This window comes from Triticum urartu, chromosome 3 (genome assembly GCF_003073215.2).
Source record: "Triticum urartu cultivar G1812 chromosome 3, Tu2.1, whole genome shotgun sequence".
Lineage (NCBI taxonomy): Eukaryota > Viridiplantae > Streptophyta > Magnoliopsida > Poales > Poaceae > Triticum > Triticum urartu.
The window spans coordinates 700,662,781-700,686,058 of NC_053024.1; the positions used below are offsets into that span (position 1 = coordinate 700,662,781).

Below are 23,278 nucleotides of genomic sequence, written 5' to 3' on the forward strand. Positions count from 1 at the left end.
TTCTACAAGAGCCCCCTCGGATAGTACAACACAACGGCAAGTATTCACCACCACAATGTTTTCAGCAAAGGATGAATGAACAACAATCCTCTTCCCATGTTGCGATGTTAAAATATGATTCAGAAGGGTTGTCTGTGAAAGAGAGAGTGAGAGATTTAAGAGCTAAGATTAGCTAATCTTAACAAAAACTGTTTATTTAAATCCACACTGGCTGTAATGATTATATTGATAGCGCATCATTTTCTCAATCCTGAATTCCTATTGTGATCACCTAGGCATTACTGGACAATTGGTTTAGATTTCAGACATGACTGGCTTCCATAGCCTACAGCTCCAGTTAGTAAGCGAGGCGGAACTTGTATATGCCGAGGAAGTCGGTAATGAACTGAGCATGTGCTACACAGTAGGCAGAAGACTTAGATCCAAACATAGTGGTCCATGTAGAACAGCCTCACCGGTGAGAAGGCACTCTTTTCCTACAAATATGGTTGCCCTGCACATCGTCCTTCTCCTCATACATTTTTAAAAGGGGGGACAAGGGATAATTAGAGTAATTAATTCTACCAGTGTTAGGATTTCAGATGGTACCGAGCAGAGTTACCTCCATATCCCAACTATCAACATCATCAACACACTCAGCACACTGATTATGCCAAGGCAATTCGAATTTCAAAATCTGTCCTGATGCCTCAAGATGTCTTTTGTTCTTCAATCGCAAATCTCAAATAAGCTCTGGATAAACAAAACCATGGAAACATGAGCAAGTTCTAAACTATGTTTGTGTGGACACAACTAAGGGAAAGTAATGGCCTAATTCGGATCTTTCTAATACAGTATGATATATGAACACAATTTCTAAGAAAATAAATACGGATTGTGGGCACATGCATGATACCTTTGCATGCTCGGATGGACTGGTCGCATCGAGGATAATTAAGCTCCCAATGCTAGCAAGTAATAATTCTTATATATCTCTAGAACCAATTTCTTCACGCATGGTTTTGGAATATTGCTACCATGTCATTTCTTTTGCTCTTCCACAGGTATACTTCTTCATCTTCAGCTTCAACAATTTTTTGCTGAACCATCAGACAACACCACCAATATCAACAAACAAGATGAAAATAACCAAAATTTGGTTTCGCACACAGTGAGAGACAACGGGCTGGGGCGATTAGCACAGGATTTTCCGACGGCGTGCAGGAGCAGGGCCTGGACAACGTATGGAAAAAAAACTACCAACGTATGGAACCCCCCTTTTCCTAGAAGGAACCACGAAGCAATCCCACCGTCCGGCATCTGCCTGGCTAGTGGGCTCCATCTCATCTCATCTCATCTGACTATAAGTTGAGGACTACTCCCTCCGTAAACTAATATAAGAACATTTAAATAACTAAAAGTAGTGATCTAAATGCTTTTATATTAGTTTACAGAGGGAGTAGAGTGTTATGGCCGCATCGTCGTCGCCGTCCCCAGTTCACGTTCACTTTGCACCTTTCCTCTCGCCTTGCGCCACACCCGCAAAAACCCTAACTCCGGAGGCACCATCATCAGTCATCACATCGCCGGGCGCCAGAAGGGCAGCGACATCGAGGCGGGGACCTCCGGTGGCACTGCTGGCACCACGGTGCCGGCGCCGGCGCAGGTGCTGTACCCCGGCATGGCGGAGAGCCCCGCGCTGTGCTGGGCGCTCATCCAGAAGATCTACGTCATCCTCTTCCTGCAGCTTCTCCTCACTGCCGTCATCGCGGCCGTCGTCGTCAAGGTCCCCGCCATCCCCCACTTCTTCGTCTCCTCCTACGCCGGCCTCGGGCTCTACATCTTCATCCCCATTCTCCCCATCATCGTCTCCTCCTAGGCCTGCCTCTCTCTCTGCACAAAATTACGCACGGTATGTTACTGCCTGTTATACACAAGGTTGACCGCCGTCTTTCGGGCTGGCTGGCTACTTTTTTATCCTTAGGGGGGAGGTTGACCCTCATCAATTCAGTGCTCGCTGGCATCCCAAGTTATTTCATGTCTTGCTTTGCCTGGCCCAAGGAGTCTCTCGGGAAGTTGGAAAGTCTCTTACGTGCTTTTTTCTGCCAAGGCAAGAATAAGGTCAAAGGTGGCCAATGCTTAGTGGCTTGGGATACAGTCTCGTTGCCTCGTATCGATGGTGGTTTGGGTATCCGTCAAATGCATGCTCACAACCAAGCTATGATGTGCAAGTTCGTCTCCAAAGTTCTGCAAGGTTCGGACATACCATGTTATAAATGGTTCGCCACACATTACCGCCGAGCTATTCTTCCACAGAGTGCTAATAGCAGAGATACTGCCATCTGGAAAGGGTTTAAAGATCTCGTTCCTATGGTTATCAACTCTTCTAAGTGTGTTTTGGGGTCTGGTCGTTTGATTTCCTTCTGGAAGGACCAATGGCTTGAAGTGGGCCGTTTATATCATATGTTTCCTACGCTGTATTCCTTCGCGATCCAGCCAGCCTGCTCCGTGCACTCACAACATTCCAATGGTTCATGGGCTGTTCAGCTACACCCTAATCTCTCTCAAACGGCCTCAGGTGAGCTAGTTGTTCTGCATGGTTTGTTGTTGGGCATAGCTCCGAACTTACTGCATGAGGACAAGCGGTCTACTTCTGTGAGCTCTGGGCAGCTTTGCACTGGATACTTCTACAGGCTGCTCACTTTCCGGGGGGTTTTGACAAACTCTTGAAACATGGGTTTGGGATGCGTTGATTCCTCTCAAACACAGAATCTTCCTATGGCTTGCTTTCCGTGGGCGCCTAAACACTAAAGATAATATGGTAAAGAAGGGTTGGTCCGAGGCTTCCCCGTTTGCACATTGTGACACTTGCCCCGCTGTTGAGTCAATCGATCACTTAATACTACGATGTACATCCGCCAGTGTTCTTTGGGGCAAGTTGGAGCTGGACGTTTTGGCTTGCTCGGCTACTAACGTTCTGTCTTTTGTGGAGCAAGCGCAATACCAGCTCAGATTCAAACACAAATGGAATGTTGCTTTCGCAGCTTGCGCTATCACCCTGTGGCATGCTAGAAATGACAGAGTCTTCAACTCAAAAGCCTGGTCTGTAACATACACTTGTTTATATGCCGCAGACATGCTCCATCTTTGGACTTTCAGAACTCAAAGCCAACGCACCAGGGAGGTTCTACAGGTTTGGAGACAAAAGCTGCTGCATAGTTTGTAGACGACTGATGTAATCTTCCCCTCCTCTCTTCCTTCCTTTCTTCCTTCTTTTCCCGTTTCGATCTGCTTGTGTTTTGCACCTTGGTGCACCACACAAGCTGTTCTTGTACTTGTACCTGTTACTTCATCAGGCTCTGGCCTGTTTTGAAATATAAGGTCGGCAGCCTGCCACCTTCCTTGTTTCAAAAAAAGAATTCAAGCTACCACCATCTTTTCTGTTACGTCGCTGCAGTTTCGATCCGTCCGATTGTAGAGTTTCCGTCTCGAATGTATTCCATTCTTCTTACTATTGCGTTTAGAAGAAGGGAAAGTTGTGGCTGTTAATTTTTGAGGGCCTTGGTTAGAGGACAGGAGTCACAGGACTAGCTAGCTTTCACTTTGCGTGCACTGCTCTGAATTACCTTTGGATGCCGTCGCGTCCCCCCAAAGCTATATATGTACTCTTAATTGCAACCCCTGATTTTGGCAGTGAATTGCAGAGCATGTACTCCTAATTTTGCTTTACTAGAATGGGACATGGTTGCTTTGTGAATTGCAGCAGCTGTATAATCTGTTACTAAAATGCTTCTTAATTTTCTTATGCAGTGCTGTGCCCGTTGTACTTCTACAGCCAGACGCACCCAGTCAACCTGCTGCTGCTCGGCGTCTTCACAGTGGCCATCAGCTTCGCTGTGGGCATGACATGTGCCTTCACTAGCGGTAATTGTCTTCCCACCATGTATTCCGTTCCTCCTTGTTCTTACTTGAGTCACTCTACTACATGCTTATGTAAATCAGCACTCTCTAATGCCCCTCTCGTTGTGTTAGTTCATTACATATGCATGACTAGTAAATATTTTTCCTACCATTAGCTTGTTATAATCACTATGTACGGCATTTGGATAGTTGCTGCCAATTTGCTATATATGGCCATGCAAATGTTAGGAAGACACTGCGAGGCAGCCCATGTGATGTGACTAGCTGATGCATTTCCCCAGACTCTGCTGAGGCCTTGAGGGTAGTATTGCCAGCTAGTAGGATTACTTTTTCCCCAGACTCTAGCTTAAACTTTTATCAAAATGAAAGGAATTTTTCACATGATATCAGTCCTTCAAAGGTTATTTTTAAAGGTGTACTCCATGCATGTGCTGGTTAAATCTCATTGGATTAAAGTGATTGAAAATACACAATCTTTCGGTTTAGGCAAAGTTATGTTGTCAGGCACTCTGTGATCTGTCATCCATTTTCATACCACAGAATTTTGGGATTGTACCAATTCTGAGGTTCATTTTAGCTTGTACCACATTGCAGGAGGTTTATTTCGTTAGATTTACATGAAAGTTTCTTTGGTAAAGAGGTGTATGAGATGATAGGAAAGCAATTAATTCATTTATTAGGCCTGCTCATATATGATATATATGTGCACAGGCAAGGTCATTTTGGAAGCTGCGATTCTTACCACGGTGGTTGTCTTCAGCCTCATTGCTTACACCTTCTGGGCTGCAAGGAGGGGCAAGGACTTCAGCTTCCTTGGCCCTTTCCTATTTGCTTCTCTCATCATGCTGCTCGTCTTTGGGTTCATTCAGGTTAGATGCAGTTTCTCTAGTTAGGTGTGTCGTCCATTCATCTATCTGTCTTCTCTATTATTCTACAATAAGTACTGATCAAGTGATCATGGCTTCTCTAAATATGCAGATCCTCTTTGTTAAACATTGTACATACGGTATAACTATAAACCGTATATGTGTGGCGTGCGTGTAGTTGTTGTAACAATAGTTGGGCTGTTGAGATTGCATCTTATCTAGATTGTGTCTTGGAGATCAATCCACAGCCCAACAACCTGTATATCTCGCGGCGTCTTGCCTATATTAACATGCACGCGTCCCTGCTGAACGCATACGCTTTAGCCTCATCTTTCTACATGGTATACAGAGCCTCTCTCTTCCAACCCATCTAGTTATGTCATCCTCCTCCTCCTCCGTCGCCATGGCCTCCCCTTCCCTCGCATCGCTTGGCCACACCATCACCGAAAAGCTCACCAGGGAGAACTTCCTGGTATGGAAGGCGCAAGTCCTGCCGCATATCAAAGCGGCAGGGATGATGGGCTACCTCGACGGCTCGATCAAGGAGCCGGCCGCCACCCTCGTCTCTGAGAAGGATCTCGGAGACGGGAAGAAGGGGATGGTCACCACGCCAAACCCGGAGTATGTCATCTGGGTCACGCAGGATCAACAGGTGCTCATGTTCCTGATTGCTTCTCTTTCTCGTGACGTTCTCATGCAAGTCTCCAACCACACCACCTCTGTTAGCATCTGGCAAGCTCTGCTCTGAAGTTTTTCATCGCAGTCCAGGGCGCGTACCATTCAGCTTCGCTCCGCCCTGGTTAACACGCGCAAGGGGGATCTCTCGGCCGCAGCATACTTCACCAAGATGAAGGGCATCGCCGATGAACTCGCCGCCGCTGGGAAGCCCCTTGGAGAAGACGACCTCGTCGACCAAATTCTCCAAGGTCTGGTGCACGAACCGGACTACAACGGTTTTGTTTTTGCCATCTCCACACGCGCTGCCATGGATCAACAGATCGGGCTCACGGAGCTCTTCTCGTTGCTCTTGGCGGCCGAGGCCCGCATCACCACCCAATAGGCGGCCTTCTCCCCCAACCACTCTGCCAATCTTGCATCTCGTGGCGGTGGCCGCGGCGGCGGTCGTGGTGGCTACAACAACAACGGCAGCTACAACAACAACTCTGGCGGCGGTCGCGGCGGTGGTGACCGCGCGGACCGTGGTGATCGCGAGCGATGCCAGATCTGCAAAGAAGAAGGGCACGATGCGTGGCGCTGCCGAAAGCGCTACGACAAGAACTACAATAACAATGTCCGCAACCCCGCAGGAGGCGGCGGTGGCGGAAACGGTGGTGGCGGCAGTGGCAATGGTGGCGGCGGCGGTGGCAATGGTGGCCAACATCGCGCTGCCAACGCGGCTCATTCATACGGTGTATATACCAATTGGTATCTCGACACCGGTGCAACTGACCACATCACCGGCGAACTGGAAAAACTGGTTGCTCGGGATCGCTACACCGGCAATGAACAGATCCACACTGCTAGTGGACAAGGTATGGACATTGCACACATTGCACACACCCGGATCGTTGAAACTAAACAATATTCTTCATGTTCCTAACTATGAGCAAAGCCTACTTTCTACCTATCAACTCATGAAAGATATTAACGTGCTTATTGAACTTCATCCTAAAACTTTTCTTGTCAAGGATCAGATACCCGGAGGACCATACTTCAAAACAAGAGTAGATGGCGGCTGTTCCCGGTCACCGGGCGGCACAGTGCTCCTCAACGGCAAGCACTTGGGGCGGTCAAACCATCTACATCCCGGTGGCACAAGCGTCTAGGGCATCCTTCCCTTCCCGTTGTCCAGAAAATTGTTCGAGACTTTAATCTTCCCGTGTCCAATAAACAAGATCACCTCCTCGTATGTGATGCATGTCAGATGGCCAAAAGCCATCAGCTCCCTTATCCACGCTCAGTTAGTGAATCCAAAGCTCCTTTAGAGCTAATTTTCTCAGATGTTTGGGGTCCTGGACCGATCTCTGTAGGCAGGCAAAAATACTATGCCAGTTTTATCGATGATTTCAGCAAGTTTAGTTGGATATATTTGCTTAAAAACAAATCTGATGTGTTTGACAAGTTTCATCTTTTTCAAGCCCATGTTGAACGCTTGTTTAATCGCAAAATTATTGCCATGCAAACAGATTGGGGTGGTGAGTATCAAAGTCTGAATTCTTTCTTTCAGCGCATTGGCATCACCCACCACGTCTCTTGTCCTCATGCGCACCAACAGAACGGATCCGCTGAGCGAAAACATCGTCACATAGTGGAAGTTGGTCTCTCCCTTTTGGCACATGCGTTCATGCCCTTGAAGTGTTGGGATGAAGCCTTTCTCATGGCCGTGTACCTCATTAATCGTATCCCTAGTCGAGTCATCAAAAACCAAACTCCACTAGAACGCCTCTTTGGTACTAAACCTAATTATAGTTTTCTTCACATATTTGGCTGTACCGTGTGGCCAAACTTGCGCCCTTTTAATAAACACAAACTTGAGTTTCGTTCCAAGCAGTGTGCCTTTTTGGGTTATAGTACTCTTCACAAGGGATATAAATGCCTAGACATCTCTTCCGGCCGGGTCTATATTTCTCGCGATGTCGTTTTTGACGAACAAGTTTTTCCTTTTGCTAGCCTTCATCCTAATGCCGGCGCGCAACTTCGCTAAGAGCTTGTTTTGTTACCCTCACATCTCCTGCCATCACCCAATTTTATTCCAGGGGGATTTGATGATGCTGCTGGTCATGTGTCAATAGCTAATACTCTTGATGAGGGGTCTGCTGATAGTGTGCAGGAATCAGGGCCGGCCAACCATGAAGAAATGGGTGAAAATACCCATGATTTTATGCAGCAAACAGAAAACTCCGCAGAAGATCCAGGCGCCCGCTCCGATGCTGATTTTGGCGGGCGAATCCTCTCGGGATCGGGCGCTACCGCGGCGTCAGGCGAATCCCCGTCGGGATCGCGACCAGCAGGTGGGACAGGCGGTCGGCCAGGTGGGACAGGCGGTCGGCCAGGCGGGCCTGCTGCCTCCCTGTCCCCTGGTCAGGCCACCCCCGTCTTGGTGCGGGCCGGGACCCCCTCCTCTGCAAACGCACACAGCCCACGTGGCCGTCCTGGTGCGGGGCGCGCCGGCCTGGGCGGGTCGGGCCCTTCACAGCCACAGGCGCCCACTCCGCCGCAGCCGCGTGGCGGGTCGTTACCAGACTCTGCGACCGGATCCGGTGCAGGATCCAGTGCGGCAGACTCCGGATCTTCTGCGCCTGGTGCAACCATCTCCGACTCTGCTGTTTCTGCACCAACAAACATGCTGCAAGTTTGGGCTGATCAGCCAGCACTGCCTCCTCCTATGTGTACACATACCAGGTCACAAAGTGGCATTGCAAGACCCAAAGTTTATAAAGATGGTTGTGTTCGTTGGGGGTCTTTTTGTGCTGCAGGTGAACCGAGAACTTTACAGGATGCTCTTGGTGACCCAAAGTGGAAGAAGGCGATGGACGAGGAGTACTCTGCTCTTATGGATAACAAAACATGGCGTCTTGTTCCACCTGTCAAAGGGAGAAATGTGATTGACTGCAAGTGGGTGTACAAGATTAAGAGGAAGTCTGATGGCACTATTGACAGGTACAAGGCCCGGTTAGTTGCCAAAGGCTTTAAGCAAAGGTATGGTGTGGACTATGAAGACACCTTTAGCCCTGTGGTAAAAGCTGCTACTATCCGTTTAGTTCTTTCCATTGCAATTTCTCGGAATTGGTGCATGCGTCAACTAGATGTAAAGAACGCGTTTTTGCATGGTGTTTTGGAAGAGGAAGTTTTCACGAGGCAACCTCCTGGGTATGAGAGCTCAGTCTCACCACGACATGTCTGCAAGCTTGATAAAGCTCTTTATGGCCTGAAACAAGCACCAAGAGCCTGGTATTATCGTTTGTATTCCAAACTTTGGTCTCTTGGCTTTCTTGCTTCTAAAGGAGATACATCATTGTTTTTCTATCATAAGCATGGAGTAACTATCTTTATGCTGATATACACGTTGATGATATTATCGTTACAAGCTCTTCACCCAAAGCAGTTGCAGCTCTTCTCAAGGATTTGAGTATGTATTTTGCACTCAAGGACTTGGGTGCTTTGCATTTCTTTCTTGGTATTGAGGTGACAAATATTGCACGTGGAGTCCTTCTGTCACAGGAAAAATATGTGCAAGAGATACTTCAGCGGATGGGCATGACTGGATGCAAACCTTCGCCTACACCCATGTCTACCTCCGAGAAGTTATCTCTTCACGATGGAGCTATCCTCACAGCCGAAGATTCCACCAAGTACAGGAGCATCGTGGGAGCACTACAGTACCTAACCTTGACGCGGCCAGATATTGCATATGCTGTTAACAAGGTCTGTCAGTTTTTGCATGCTCCTCCTACTGTTCATTGGACTGCAGTAAAACGGATACTCAGATATCTTCAAGGAACACAGAGTCATGGGCTTAAGCTTTGCAAGTCAGATTCCATGCTTGTTAGTGCGTTCTCTGATGCAGATTGGGCAGGCTGTCCTGATGACAGGAGATCTACAGGAGGCTTTGCAGTTTTTCTTGGAGGTAACCTGATTTCATGGAGTGCCCGTAAGCAGGCTACCGTTTCTAGGTCCAGCACAGAAGCTGAGTACAAGGCTCTAGCTAATGCCACTGCTGAAGTAATATGGGCCAAAACATGTTGACAGAGTTGGGTGTTTCTCATCCCAAGGCAGCATCACTATGGTGTGACAATTTGGGTGCCACATATCTGTCTGCCAACCCTGTTTTCCATGCTAGGACGAAGCATATCGAGATAGACTATCACTTTGTTCGGGAACGAGTAGCCAACAAGCTGTTGAATGTTCGCTTTGTTCCTACTGGTGATCAAGTTGCAGATGGGTTTACCAAACCCCTTTCTTTGAGGCAGCTGGAGGCATTTCGACGCAATCTCAACTTAGATAAGTTGTGATTGAGGGGGAGTGTTAAACATTGTACATACGGTATAACTATAACCATATATGTGTGGCGTGCGTGTAGTTGTTGTAACAATAGTTGGGCTGTTGAGATTGCATCTTATCTAGATTGTGTCTTGGAGATCAATCCACAACCCAACAACCTGTATATCTCGCGGCGTCTTGCCTATATTAACATGCACGCGTCCCTGCTGAACGCATATGCTTTAGCCTCATCTTTCTACACTCTTCCCGCCGGGCAAGCTGTCTCACATGATCTATGGCGCGCTGGCGTCACTCGTCTTCAGTGGCTACATTGTCTATGACACGGACAACATCATCAAGCGTTACACGTGTGACGAGTATGTCTGGGCTGCCGTATCGCTCTACCTTGACATCATCAATCTGTTCATGGCACTGCTGAACCTGTTTAGCGCGGGTGACAGCTAAAGCACACCCCCTGCCCCTGACTGTTCACGAGTCCTTGACTGAAGAACTGTATAGGCGCTTGTTCGTTTAGTTGAGTTGATCCCTAGCTAAGAGAGGAAACATAGGAGAACTGATGTGTGTTGGTTCTATGGATGGTGGATGTGATGTTGGATTTACGGGGTCTTTCATATCCTGGATTGGTGGTGTGCTACTGAGTTAGTGAGTTTACGATATCATATCTTACTATATGACTGATATCATTTCTTACTATGAATGACTGATATCATTTGTGTGGCCACATGACTTCTGGACTGGTCTCTTGTCCCGCCGTACGTGTGGGTAACACGTTTGAATCGGAACTATTCAATGGGTAATGATTTGGTAGTGTACGTACCACTTCAAAGAAGATGGTGCTTGTAGATTTCATCCGTCAACCTTTATGTTAGCACTGATTAATGACGTGACTGATTCAACCTCATGGGAGCACCCCCCCCCCCCCCCCCCCCCCCAAAGAAAAAACTCCAGCTGCTTGTACTACATCACATGCCCGCGCATCATTGCGACAGTGGAGGACAAGCTCGAACGAGGACGCGAGGCAGCAACACACGGATGGGTGGAGAAAAGGGGTAAATGAATATGGCTAGGGTTTGGGGTCTGTCAATTGGCTTTTACTAGACGAGAGCGGCTCCTCAGGCGGCGCGTCGCCTGTCGCGCAATGGGGATGCACTGGTTCCCCGTGTGTATGGAATGTCAGTCCGACATGGCGGACCCGTCCGAGCGGCCCCAAATTTGCTGCACATATAGGCCGGGTTTGGGGGCGCTGGACAACTTGGACAAATGGATTGCGCATGGGGGCTCTACAATACCACACGGGCCTACGAGGGTCTATTGTTGGCGGAAGGTTTTTGACATTACAACATGATGATATGATGAGCAACATATTGAGCGATGCAGGAGATGGTCATGTCTTATCGGGGGTATGCACGACGAGGCAGATACCGACATGGATCATGTCACGCAAAGGGTAGTCCCGGCCTTGAGGGTACCGCCAAGATTATGTCTTACACAGATTTTTAGAGGGAAATGGCCATGTTTCCCATGAGACAAACCTTGCGTTTACAAATTATGGCCAAAAGTGGGTTGAAAAATATTATTGATGGTCTTCACTATATGTTTAGTCCATATACCACAAAAGAAAATCATTCTCATAGACCATGGGGCCACAACTGGCCAACAACGTGTAGGTTATTATCATTTTAATTCTCAAAAATTCAAACGAAGCCCAAAAGTCCCAAGGCTTGACAGCGTGTCATGATATGCGCCCTAGAGGTAGTGGTAAATTTAGTGAATATTTTTAAAAAATTGTCAAATAGATTACTTACAAACCAGATCATCTGCAAGCAAGAAGCTAGTTTTCAAGAGATAATGGCTTCAGTTCGCATGCGAAGTGACTACTGCTTCCTTCATTGGCCAGCAAATTGCGTGTAGACTCAACACATACCATTGCATGAAACATGTCAACATTTCACATTTTTTCTGAGGCTGTTTGCTATATTGGAGACATTAAACGCATTTCTACGTATTTAATAAATATCATTAAAATTTAAACTACATGTACATGAAATTATGGCCGAAAGTGGATTGAAATATATTATTGATGGTCTTTCGTATATGTTTAGCCCAATAAAATAAATAAAAGCAGTCTCATACAAAAGTGGGCCAAGACCCGACCACCAAAATGTAGGTCGTTATCCTTTAAATTCTGAACTTCAAACAAAGTCGAAAATTCTGAGACTTGGCATGGTGTCCTTATATGGCCTCCAAAGGCTGTGATAGAATTTGAGAATGTTTCACAAAAATAGTCACGTGGACTGCTGACAAACCAGGCCATCTTCGAGATGAAACTAGGTTTCGAGAGGGTACAGATCAGGTCACATCGAAAGCGATAGCTGCTTCTCCATTGTCCTTCAAAATTTCCCCAGACTGAACACACACGACTACATGTAACATTTCAAAGTTGGCATTTTCTGAGGGCCATTTGCTATATTTAAGACATTAAGTACATTTCTAGGAATTTACTCAATGTAATTCAAGTTTGAACTGCAGATACATGAAATTATGAATAAAAGTGGTTTGAAGAAAATATTTGTCGTCTTTAGTATATGTTTTGCCCATATAACACAAAATAAAAGTTTTCCTATACACTAGTGGGCCAAGCTCCCGGCCACGGACATGTATGTTATTCCCATTTTATTTCCAAAAATTCAAAAGAAGCCCAAAATTCTAGAGATGGTCTCATGATAAGGTCCCTAGAGGACGTGGTAAAAATTTGAAAATGTTTTGCAAAATTTGTCATGTGGACAGCTATGAGGAATGAGCTAGGTTTCGAGAAGAAACGAGCCAGGCTTGCATGTGAAGCAATAGCTGCTTACTCGGTTGTGCTGAAACTCATTCCACTCAACAATAACTACTATGTGAGATATGTCAAAATTTCGCATTTTTTGGGTCTATGATCTATATTTAAACCATTACGCACATTTACCTCCAACAAATACCTAGAAACTTAATGTCCTAAAAATAACAAATTAACCGTAGAAAGGGTAAAACTTTTAGAGCATCTACAACCGCGTAATGTTCAAATATGACCTCTATATATCTGCGGGCATGTTCGCGGACCAGAGCCGATCGGCTCTCATATGCAAACCCCTATTTACATACGAATCCAAACAACCTAAGATTCATCATACGTTCATCATCATGCATATATGGATAAAACGAGCTCCATTCAAATAAAAACTACCTTACTTTTACTCGTCTTTAGAGATGTATATGACCCCTTTGTCGGACGGACCGGCCTCGTGGTCATTTGCAGCGGGGCATAGCTCCAACTTCTTGTCCTCAATGAAGTGTCGTTCCCACCTCATGTCGGCGAAGTGGATACGATGGAGGTTCATCGCCACCTCCCACTTGGATTGGGTCCAGTCAAGGATGACAGCTTGCTTCACCTCGAACTGTGTTGTCGCCTCCACAGCTTGGGCGTGTTGGAACTCCGCATCCGCCTCTTCCATGCCAAAGTTGTCGGCTCAACCTCCGGGCCCAACACCTCCTCCACCTCCTCCTGCATGTCCTCCATGGCCACCTCCTACTCCTCCTTTGGGACCTCCTCCCATGGCGCTGCATCCTCCTCCTCCCCCTTCCCTAGTACCTCCATCTAGTACGCCGCAATTTAAGCAATGCGACACTCTTCGCGACACGCATATTAGTGGCGATCTCGCTTGGCGCTAGGGTGTGAGCGTTTTGTAGTAATTTGTCTTTTGTCAGACCATGGCAGATGTCGAGGTCGAAGTGGAAGGGGAAGAGGGGGTGGGAGCGCTAGCAGTGCGGATGAGAGGGAGATGAGGGGAACGAGGGTGTCTATGGTTTACCCTCGTTGTCCGCCTTAAATAGATGGTTTTGGAACTTCAGACGGTGCACCGGAGGGGCAATCTGAATGTGTCCTCACCAAATCAGAGGCAGAACCCAAAGGATCGATGTGTTTTTTCGCGGGTCCCGCCCACCAGTCCAACATGGTGGATGTGTCCGGGCATGCTCGAGCGTCCTCATATCTGCCTCACATATGGGATGGCTAGTTGGACAACCTACACATTTGGGCTGGATGTGGGTAGGCAGTTGGGTTGTGATTTTTTGATCGACGATGTCTTGGCTATCCATCCAGACGTTTGTGGGAGGGGGGGGGGGGGGGGGGGGGGGGGGGGGGGGGTGAGGGGTCTGATTGTACGTGCTCATCATGGAACACGTTAATGTAGAAAAATTGGAGCATAAGCCTAAATCTTAAACACTAAAACCCTAACATTATTTTAAAAAACTAGCACAAAAAGTAACAGCGGCGAGCCCGCCAAAATGCCTGCCACTAGACTTGCTACACATGGCTAAGTCATTCTAAAATTACCATTGGCGTCACGCCGTGCGTTGTTGCAATGTGCAAGAACCATCCTGCAAATCTCAGGGCGTCTGTGTGCTTCCTCACTCACTGATGTTATGAAGGGTGGGCTCGCAACAACACCAATGATGTGAAGGACAGGCTTGCAGCTGGACCTCTATTGCGACGACTTGTTGTGGCACGCGAGATCTGGTGTTGCGGTTGGTGCTGCAGGGAGCACCACCGGACTTACGGGAGCGTCGTCGGTCCTCAATGCACTACTACGATGAGACAAAGGCAGAGCTGTGAGCAGAGGGGGAAGGGTTTACTATGGAGGCACGACAACAGGTCTCCTTGCAAGGTAGGAGTCGGAGGTGGGGGAGGAGGGGAGGGTTCTTTCTCGGTGGAGATGACGGCCACACAACAAGAATAGACTGTTGTCAAGCCAAATGATTTCCCGTAATTTCAGATTGTTGACGCCTGGTGCCTGCCCAAAAGAAGGCCTTGCAACTCAGCTAGCTTTGTCATGTTGTTTCCCTTTTGCTTGGTTTTTGAATAGGGGTTATCGGTTCAAAAACTCCCCAATTGAATCTCGTTCTACAGGCACCCTAATTGATTTTTTGAAAATAAAGAAGACAAAAAGAATCTGATTTTTTAACGAAAATGGTCTAGTATACTCACGTGTAAAGTTTTGCGAACAAATGGCTTCCATGACAATCTGTGTGAAAAATAACAAAACCAGATCTACATAAAAGTTACTATTTAAGATTTTTGAAAGTGCAATTTCGTTTCCCCCCCAAAAAAAACATAGTCATTTCTTCGCAGAACCTATCTTGTGTGGTTGTGGAGGCGGACAGAGCCTGTGTCCAATCTCTTCCCCTTCAACTTAACAAAAAAGAAGCCCTAAAAAAATCTCATCAGAAAAGAAAATGATAGCATCTGCCCTTTTTTTTCCAAGACAAGAAGGAAACCGCGTAACATTTCCACCGTCCATGATTCTTTTCTGCCTGGCCAGTGGGGCCAGCAGGTCGGTGTCATCTGATCTGACTATATACTCGACTCCGTTCGCTTTGCTCCTCCCCACACCCCAGTCCCCACTCAGCTCCTTCCGACACACCCGCGAAAACCCTACCACCAGAGGCATCGCCATCGCCGGGCGAGATGAAGGGCGGCGACGTCGAGGCGGGTGGCACCGGCACCGCGGCGCTGAAGGCCGCGCTGTACCCCGGGGCGACGGAGAGCACCGAGCTGCGCTGGGCGCTCATCCGGAAGATCTATGTCGTACTCTACCTGCAGCTTCTCCTCACCGCCGTCGTTGCTGTCGTCGTGTACAAGGTCCGCCACTTCATCGTCTCCTACGACGGCCTCGGGTTCTACATCTTCCTCTTCATCTTCCCCATCACCGGTGAGACCTCAAACCATTTCTAATTTGTGATCCAGTTGCAGGGAGGGTTTTCTCTTTTTGGTAAAAGAAACAGAGCATGTATGTACAGGGGCTGTACAAAGTTAAATTGCAACATACAACAAGTGCATTTTAAATGCCACAAAACAACTACTATGATGCACAATCATCAGAAGTCTCGCACCCAATGGGAGATCTGAATCTGAATAAGATTTCCTTTTTGCTCTGTGAACTAGCGACTGGAGCTCTTCCTTAAATGTACGCCTGCAAGCATAAAGACTTTGAGTGATTCCCCAGAAAATAGAAGGTCGTTCTGTGTATTCCAACTGGCCCAAGAGGCAAGCAGTGCGAAATTCGGACGAATTTATACACGATACTGCTAGTTGTATGCGTGCGTTTTCATTATGGCTTTCCCTTTGCATTCTTTGTGCAGAGCCATGGATTATAACTCCTGATTTTTTCAGGAACGTCCCATGCACTCTTAATTTTTCTTAACTACTCTAGATTTGACGTGGTTGCTTTGTGAATTGCAGCTGGGAGTATAATCTGTTCTAAAATGCTTCTTAATTTTTTGTATGCAGTGCTGTTCCCGCTGTTTATCTACCGCAAGAAGCACCCAGTCAACCTGCTGCTGCTTGGCGTCTTCACAGTGGCCATCACCTTCTCTGTGGGCTTCATGCGTTCCTTTTATAGTGGTAAATGTCTTCCCACCATGTATTTCTGCTCCTGCTGCCAGCTCCTAGCTTGTTCTTCAGTCACTCTGCTGCTTATGTAAACCAGCACAATCATATCATCAAAATATGATAGCTCCTGCACCATCAGATTCTTGAGTGACATCTGCCAGCTCCTTGCCTGTTCACCATGTGCCTTTAATGCCTCTCTCATTGTGTTAATGCATTACATATACATGGCTAGTAGAAATTTTTCTACTATTACCTTGTTAGTCACCATGTGCCTTTAATACCCCTCTCATTGTGTTAATGCATTACATATAAGTACATGGCTAGTAGAAAATTTCGTACTATTACCTTGTTAGTCACCATGTGCAGCACTATTGTGAAGCACTTTGTTTGTTTGTGGACTGGGTTCAGAAATACATGTGATACCAATTTGCCATGGCCATGCAATGGTAGGCTCGGCCAGGCAGCCCATGTGACTGTAGTTGATGCATTTTCCCGGTCTGTGTTGAGGGCCAAATTGTAGCTGTTGGTCACCGTTTATGATTGATATGCTTGTCTCAGAAGCATTTGTAGTATTGCCAGCTAGCAGGATTACCTTTTTAGAGGATGTTGCTTTGCTATTTCCAGCTGTTACTTTTTTAACTAAGAAATTGCCTACAGTAAGCTTCGCTTTTTTCATAGAACATTGGTTGGATCTTGCATTTTTTTTATTGTTTCTTCCGGCCACTATTTGTTGTAAGATACGTAGTGTTGTGATAGTATCAGTTGATCTGAAGGCCTATTTGTCCAATAATATGCCAGCCGTCCTGCCCAAGTTGACATGATTTTGGCAAGGACGTGGTTTAGGTTACTGGACTAGCTTAAACTTTTATCAAAATAAAAAGGATTTTCACTTGATATATCATACTAGTGTTCTCACAATACAATAGATGTTCAAAGGTTATTTTAAAGGTACTCCATGCATGTGCTGGTTAAATCTCATTGGATTGAAGTGATTGAAATACATAATTTTTCGATTTATATAAAGTTATGTTGTCAGGCACTGTGTGATCTATCATTCATTTGTGTTTGCCTCAGCGTTCATACAACTGCATTTTGGGGTTGTACCAATTCCAAGGTTCGTTCTAGCTTGTACCACATCTCAGGTGGTTGTTGATAGATTGCTACTTCAATGCATCACAGCCATTTACTTCAGATTTTAGCATGCATGTGCTTTATTGTTTAGTCAGATTTACATGATAGTTTCCTTGGTAAAGAGATGTATGTGATGATAAGAAGGCAATTAGTTCATTTTGTAGTCCTGCTCTTATATATATGATATATGTGTGTTTTGTTCTTTGATAAAGAACCACTGCTAAAATAGTCTGCTATGTGCGCAGGCAAGGTCATTTGGGAGGCTGGGATTCTTACAATCGTGGTTGTCTTGAGCCTCACTGCTTACACCTTCTGGGCTGCAAGGAGGGGCAAGGACTTTAGCTTCCTTGGTCCTTTCCTATTTGCTTCTCTGGTGATTTTGCTCGTCTTTGGGTTCATTCAGGTCAGATGTCGTCCGTTCCATTCTCTAGTTAGGTGTGTCGCCCATTTATCTATCAGTCTTCTCTATTCTACAATGCACATACTGATCATGACTTCTATTTGCAGATCTTCTTCCCGCTGGGCAAGCTCTCTCACATGATCAATGGCGCGCTGGCGGCACTCATCTTCAGTGGCTACATTGTCTATGACACGGGCAACATCATCAAGCGTTACACCTATGACGAGTATGTCTGGGCCGCCGTCACACTCTACCTTGACATCATGATTCCAGCTGTGCCTGCCACCCTTCATTGGGTGGATGACAGCCAGGCGCGTCACCCTGCCCCTGCTCTCTCATGATTCAAATCCCGTGGACGAATCCCTTGACAAGAAGAGTTGTATAGGCTTGTCAGTCTCGCTGGCACGGTTTAATTGAGTTGACCCCTACTAGTAGAGGGAATGCATAAGAAAACTGCTGTTCGTCAGTTCTATTCTATGTATGGTGGATGTGATGTTGTATTTAGGGGATCTTTGACATGCTGGGTTGGTGGTGCTGCTGCGTTTACGGTATTCTAATATCATTTGTGTAGCCGCGTGGCTTCTACTTCTTGCTTCCCAGCACATATGAAGTGGTCTCCTGGCCCGCCTTATATGGATGGCGTTTGTCCTATACTATGAAATACCAAACGGACGCCTGTTCGCATGTACTCCCTTCGTCCGGTAAAGAGTGTAAGTTTGGCTTCAAAATTTGTCCATAAAAAAATGTACTTTTATCTTCCCAATGCATTTTAAACTAGAAAAAAATACTTCTCTTTCAATCACACGGTAATCAAGACCAATAACAATATACACATGGTTTTCTTAATTTCTACATGTACTTAGCTCATTGGGGGTTGGTTAATTAAAAAGGAGAGAGATGATGGCTTGCACTTTTCCAATGCATTTTTTACTTCACTCCATAATTTGTCCTAGAATCTCTAGATGTACACTCTTCTCAATTCTACCACATAGAGAAATCTAGCAGAGTCTGTCATTTGTGTGGTTGCAGCCATATGACATGTAGAGGTTGCAAAGGCAAAACACAAACTCGGATTCGCTAAAAAGACATTTTCGTGGTTTTCGTACATGTGTGCCCCACCTGTCATAAGTTACAACGGTTCTTTTCAAAAGATTCAGACTTTAGTTCGAACGCAAAGCGAAGCATTATTCATTGCTGACCTTTTACATCGCATTACGCATAAAGAACACATTTTGGTAGATCCACCCTTTTCAAGGCAAGAGCACAAGCAAACAGTTGTCATTTCTTGTCAGACTTTTTCATCTCCCAATACACCCATAATAAGGACCCATGACAAATTTTATTTGTTCGGGCCATATTTAGGCTTGATTCATTTTTTTGTGAAAAATGCAAGGATACAATCGGTGCCTAAATAGAAGCAAATTAGATATAAGAATTGTATCTAAAATTTAGACAATGTGAGATTATTATGTCACCATCAATGATATAATATATTATCTAAACCATTGCTTATTGTTTTGCAACCGTCTTACATCAAATCGTTAATAACACACATCATGGTAGATCTATCCTCTTCAAAGCGAAGCACAACCAAATTGTTGCCACTTCTTGAGATACTTATTCAGATTCCTATATACACATAATAAGACCTCATTCAAATTTCACTTTTTTGAGCCATATTTTGGTGGTTTAATATTTTAAGAAAAATGCAAATGGCGTATAAATACAAAAAAATGTTGTACACTATATACCCATACAAATTCGTACAACAACCTAAAACTGCATTTCAATCATGTTTTTGAAAGTATAACCAAAGATTTACGAAAGTGCTTACATATTTTATAAAATTGTTCCCACCAATTTCGAAAAGTTTATCATTATCGTTACCTCAATAATCCCGACCACTCCCAAGTTTTCATTCCCTCAATTTTTTTTGTTCCCTCCAGCAATTTTAAATGTCACGCTCAGCTTTCCCCATCATTCCTAAATACCTCTGATTCACAACATTTCCCCGCAACCTCAGTCACGCCGCTCCCTTCTTCCTCTCTTCTTCTGCAAATCCGGTGCCATCCTGGAGGAGTATGGGTCCATCTCTGGCATACGACATGGTCGGCAAACTTGAAGCTGGAACGTCCGCAAACCTTCTCCGCCTACCCTAAAACCTAATCTTAAATGACCAAGTGCTCTCTTCCCCCTGCCCCACCCACCCCCTCTAAGATTTGACGTGCGTCTAGATTCATACGTGTTGTTCATTTTGCCCTCTTGATGTAATTACATCTATGTTACCTGTACTAGAACTCCAACTTTGGGTTTATATTAGGGTACAAACTGCAGGTCATTCTATCTAGGGTTCTAGTTAAGTTCCCATGTTCTTAATTAAATTGTCATACTAATAATGTATTTTATTTTATGCAATTTGTGACTATACCTTCATTATGTATCATGTCTAGTGTATCCAATCTAGAAGTATATTACATGATTATTTATTGATATTTGTATTTATGGATTCTTTGAAAAGGATGTGGATGTCGCCAAGAGGTGGGGGAGGGGGCGCAATAGGCGCTTTAAAATAATTATAGTTTAGGCTTGAATAAATGCAGTATAAAATTAGTGTTTAATTTGTCAAGCACAAAATCTAAATATACTAGGCTCAACTATGTGCACCAACAACTTATACTAAGGAAGATAAACAAGTATGTGATAGCAAGATCTATAAATTGAAGCACTAAGGATATCACAAAGTAAGTGCACAACTAAGGGGCCCGGGTAAGAGATAACCGAGCATGCGGAGATGACGAAGTATCCCGAAGTTCACACCCTTGCGGATGCTAATCTCTGTTAGAGCAGTGTGGAGGCACAATGCTTCCCAAAATGTTACTAGGGCCACCATATTCTCTTCACACCCTAAGAATAAAAGTTATGACAATTTAAAGTTAGAGGGACTTTTATGCAAAACTACCTAATTGGTTGTAATTAAATAATTTAAGTTTAAAAGCTATGCCAAGTGTCGTGATCTGGGTCACGCTGTTCAATGACAACGAACAACACTGGCTGATCGGTATTGATTCAGCAAAATCAAAACACAACCGTAGCTAGGGTTTCGGCTTCACCTAAATTTTCTTACCAAATCGAGACCGTCGGCGACGGTGAACATCAACGATGCTACAATGGGTTTCAGGACCTGCTTGTTATACCCTTGGACGCGGACAGTTCCGGTGATGATCGAGGTATCTCGTCGGAGTTGCTTCAACGCTCGGGAGTTGTTGGGTTCGGTCATTGGTGTCGCTCTGGTGCTCCTGAGTTCAAGCCAATGGGTTAGCGTGACGCACAACAGCAGGACGAACTCGCCGAGCAAGGTCTGGGGCGCAGTTCGACTCGTTGGAACGGTTGATACAGCGGGGATGCGGTCGGGTGCAGATACCCACGCCCTGAGCTTGACATGGACATGTCAAGGTGTCAAAACGGTGTGCTAGACCACGTGGATGAAGTGAGAAAGAAATTGGCCTAGGGGTTCACCTGTGCTCGCCGAAAATGCTCGTCAGAGCTGCTTCTAGTGGCAGCGCAAGGACAAATTCGGGCAGCCTGATGGCGAAGGGGTGCACAGTTCCTGGGGGGTTGAACGAGGGGGTGGAGGGGTATTGAACGGTGTTAGAAGGAAGAGAGGGATTTGGTGGAATAGTTCTTGTATTGCTTGAGCCTCGTGGGCATATATATAGGAGTACATGATCTACTTGAAGTACAAGGCAAGCTAGAATATTTCCTAGTCTAACCTATGTTTCCTAATACAATCACGTTACTCAACATCCCCCCGCAGTCACAACGGTAGCGACGCAGACAGTGAGACTGGAGAAGAATCCGAAGGCAAGCCGACGGACACCCCCCCACAGTCGTAACGGTCGACGCATCGCGGAGTCGTGGCTGGAGTAACAACCGACGAGGTTCCTCAAGCAAGGCGGTAGCCCTTTGTGTCGTTTGTCGATGTAGCCGAGAGCGTGGGTAGTGGATGAAGGAAATATGCCCTAGAGGCAATAATAAAGTTATTATTTATTTCCTTATAATCATGATAAATGTTTATTATTCATGCTAGAATTGTATTAACCGGAAACATAATACATGTGTGAATACATAGACAAACAAAGTGTCACTAGTATGCCTCTACTTGACTAGCTCGTTAATCAAAGATGGTTATGTTTCCTGGCCATGAACAATAAGTTGTTATTTGATTAACGGGGTCACATCATTAGTTGAATGATCTGATTGACATGACCCATTCCATTAGCTTAGCACCCGATCGTTTAGTATGTTGCTATTGCTTTCTTCATGACTTATACATGTTCCTATGACTATGAGATTATGCAACTCCCGTTTGCCGGAGGAACACTTTGGGTGCTACCAAACGTCACAACGTAACTGGGTGATTATAAAGGAGCATTACAGGTGTCTCCAAAGGTAGATGTTGGGTTGGCGTATTTCGAGATTAGGATTTGTCACTCCGATTGCCGGAGAGGTATCTCTGGGCCCTCTCGGTAATACACATCACATAAGCCTTGCAAGCATTATAACTAATATGTTAGTTGTGAGATGATGTATTACGGAACGAGTAAAGAGACTTGCCAGTAACGAGATTGAACTAGGTATTGGATACCGACGATCGAATCTCGGGCAAGTAACATACCGATGACAAAGGGAACAACGTATGTTGTTATGCGGTCTGACCGATAAAGATCTTCGTAGAATATGTAGGAGCCAATATGGGCATCCAGGTCCCGCTATTGGTTATTGACCGGAGACGTGTCTCGGTCATGTCTACATTGTTCTCGAACCCGTAGGGTCCGCACGCTTAAGGTTACGATGACAGTTTCATTATGAGTTTATGCATTTTGATGTACCGAAGGTTGTTCGGAGTCCCGGATGTGATCACGGACATGACGAGGAGTCTCGAAATGGTCGAGACGTAAAGATTGATATATTGGAAGCCTATGTTTGGACATCGGAAGTGTTCCGGGTGAAATCGGGATTTTACCGGAGTACCGGGAGGGTTACCGGAACCCCCCGGGAGCTCATATGGGCCTTCATGGGCCTTAGTGGAAAGGAGAAAGGGGCAGCCCAAGGTGGCTGCGCACCTTCCCCCTTCCCCTAGTCCTATTAGGACTAGGAGAAGGTGGCCGGCCCCCCTCTCCTCTTTCCCCCTTTGGGGAATCCTAATTGGAATAGGATTGGGGGGGGAGTTCCTACTCCCAGAGGGAGTAGGACTCTCCTGCGCCTCCCTCCTTGGCCGGCCAGTCTCCCCTCCTCTACTCCTTTATATACGGAGGCAGGGGACACCTCTAGACACACAAGTTGATCCACGTGATCTGTTCCTTAGCCGTGTGCGGGGCCCCCTGCCACCATATACCTCGATAATACTGTAGCGGAGTTTAGGCGAAGCCCTGCTGCTGTAGTTCATCAAGATCGTCACCACACCGTCGTGCTGATGGAACTCTTCCCCGACACTTTGCTGGATCGGAGTCCGGGGATCGTCATCGAGCTGAACGTGTGCTCGAACTCGGAGGT

General features: G+C 45.9%; 1 protein-coding gene across 1 annotated transcript; it reads left to right on the forward strand.

Annotated features, from left to right (window-relative positions):
* Positions 1 to 15,193: 15,193 nt before the first annotated feature.
* On the forward strand, positions 15,194 to 18,313 carry LOC125549273 (protein LIFEGUARD 2-like). The gene is made up of 4 exons (XM_048712722.1): positions 15,194 to 15,514; positions 16,093 to 16,206; positions 17,571 to 17,728; positions 17,833 to 18,313. Exons 1-4 carry the CDS (start codon positions 15,271 to 15,273, stop codon positions 18,064 to 18,066), a joined length of 750 nt encoding a protein of 249 aa, XP_048568679.1. The 5' UTR covers positions 15,194 to 15,270; the 3' UTR covers positions 18,067 to 18,313.
* Positions 18,314 to 23,278: the final 4,965 nt, after the last annotated feature.

Excerpts from the sequence above, each read along its gene's own strand:
- LOC125549273 (XM_048712722.1), top strand. The coding sequence starts at position 15,271 with ATGAAGGGCGGCGACGTCGAGGCGGGTGGCACCGGCACCGCGGCGCTG. Across the intron at positions 15,515-16,092 it reads CTTCATCTTCCCCATCACCG|TGCTGTTCCCGCTGTTTATC; the intron begins GTGAGACCTCAA and ends TTTTGTATGCAG. Across the intron at positions 17,729-17,832 it reads TCGTCTTTGGGTTCATTCAG|ATCTTCTTCCCGCTGGGCAA; the intron begins GTCAGATGTCGT and ends TTCTATTTGCAG.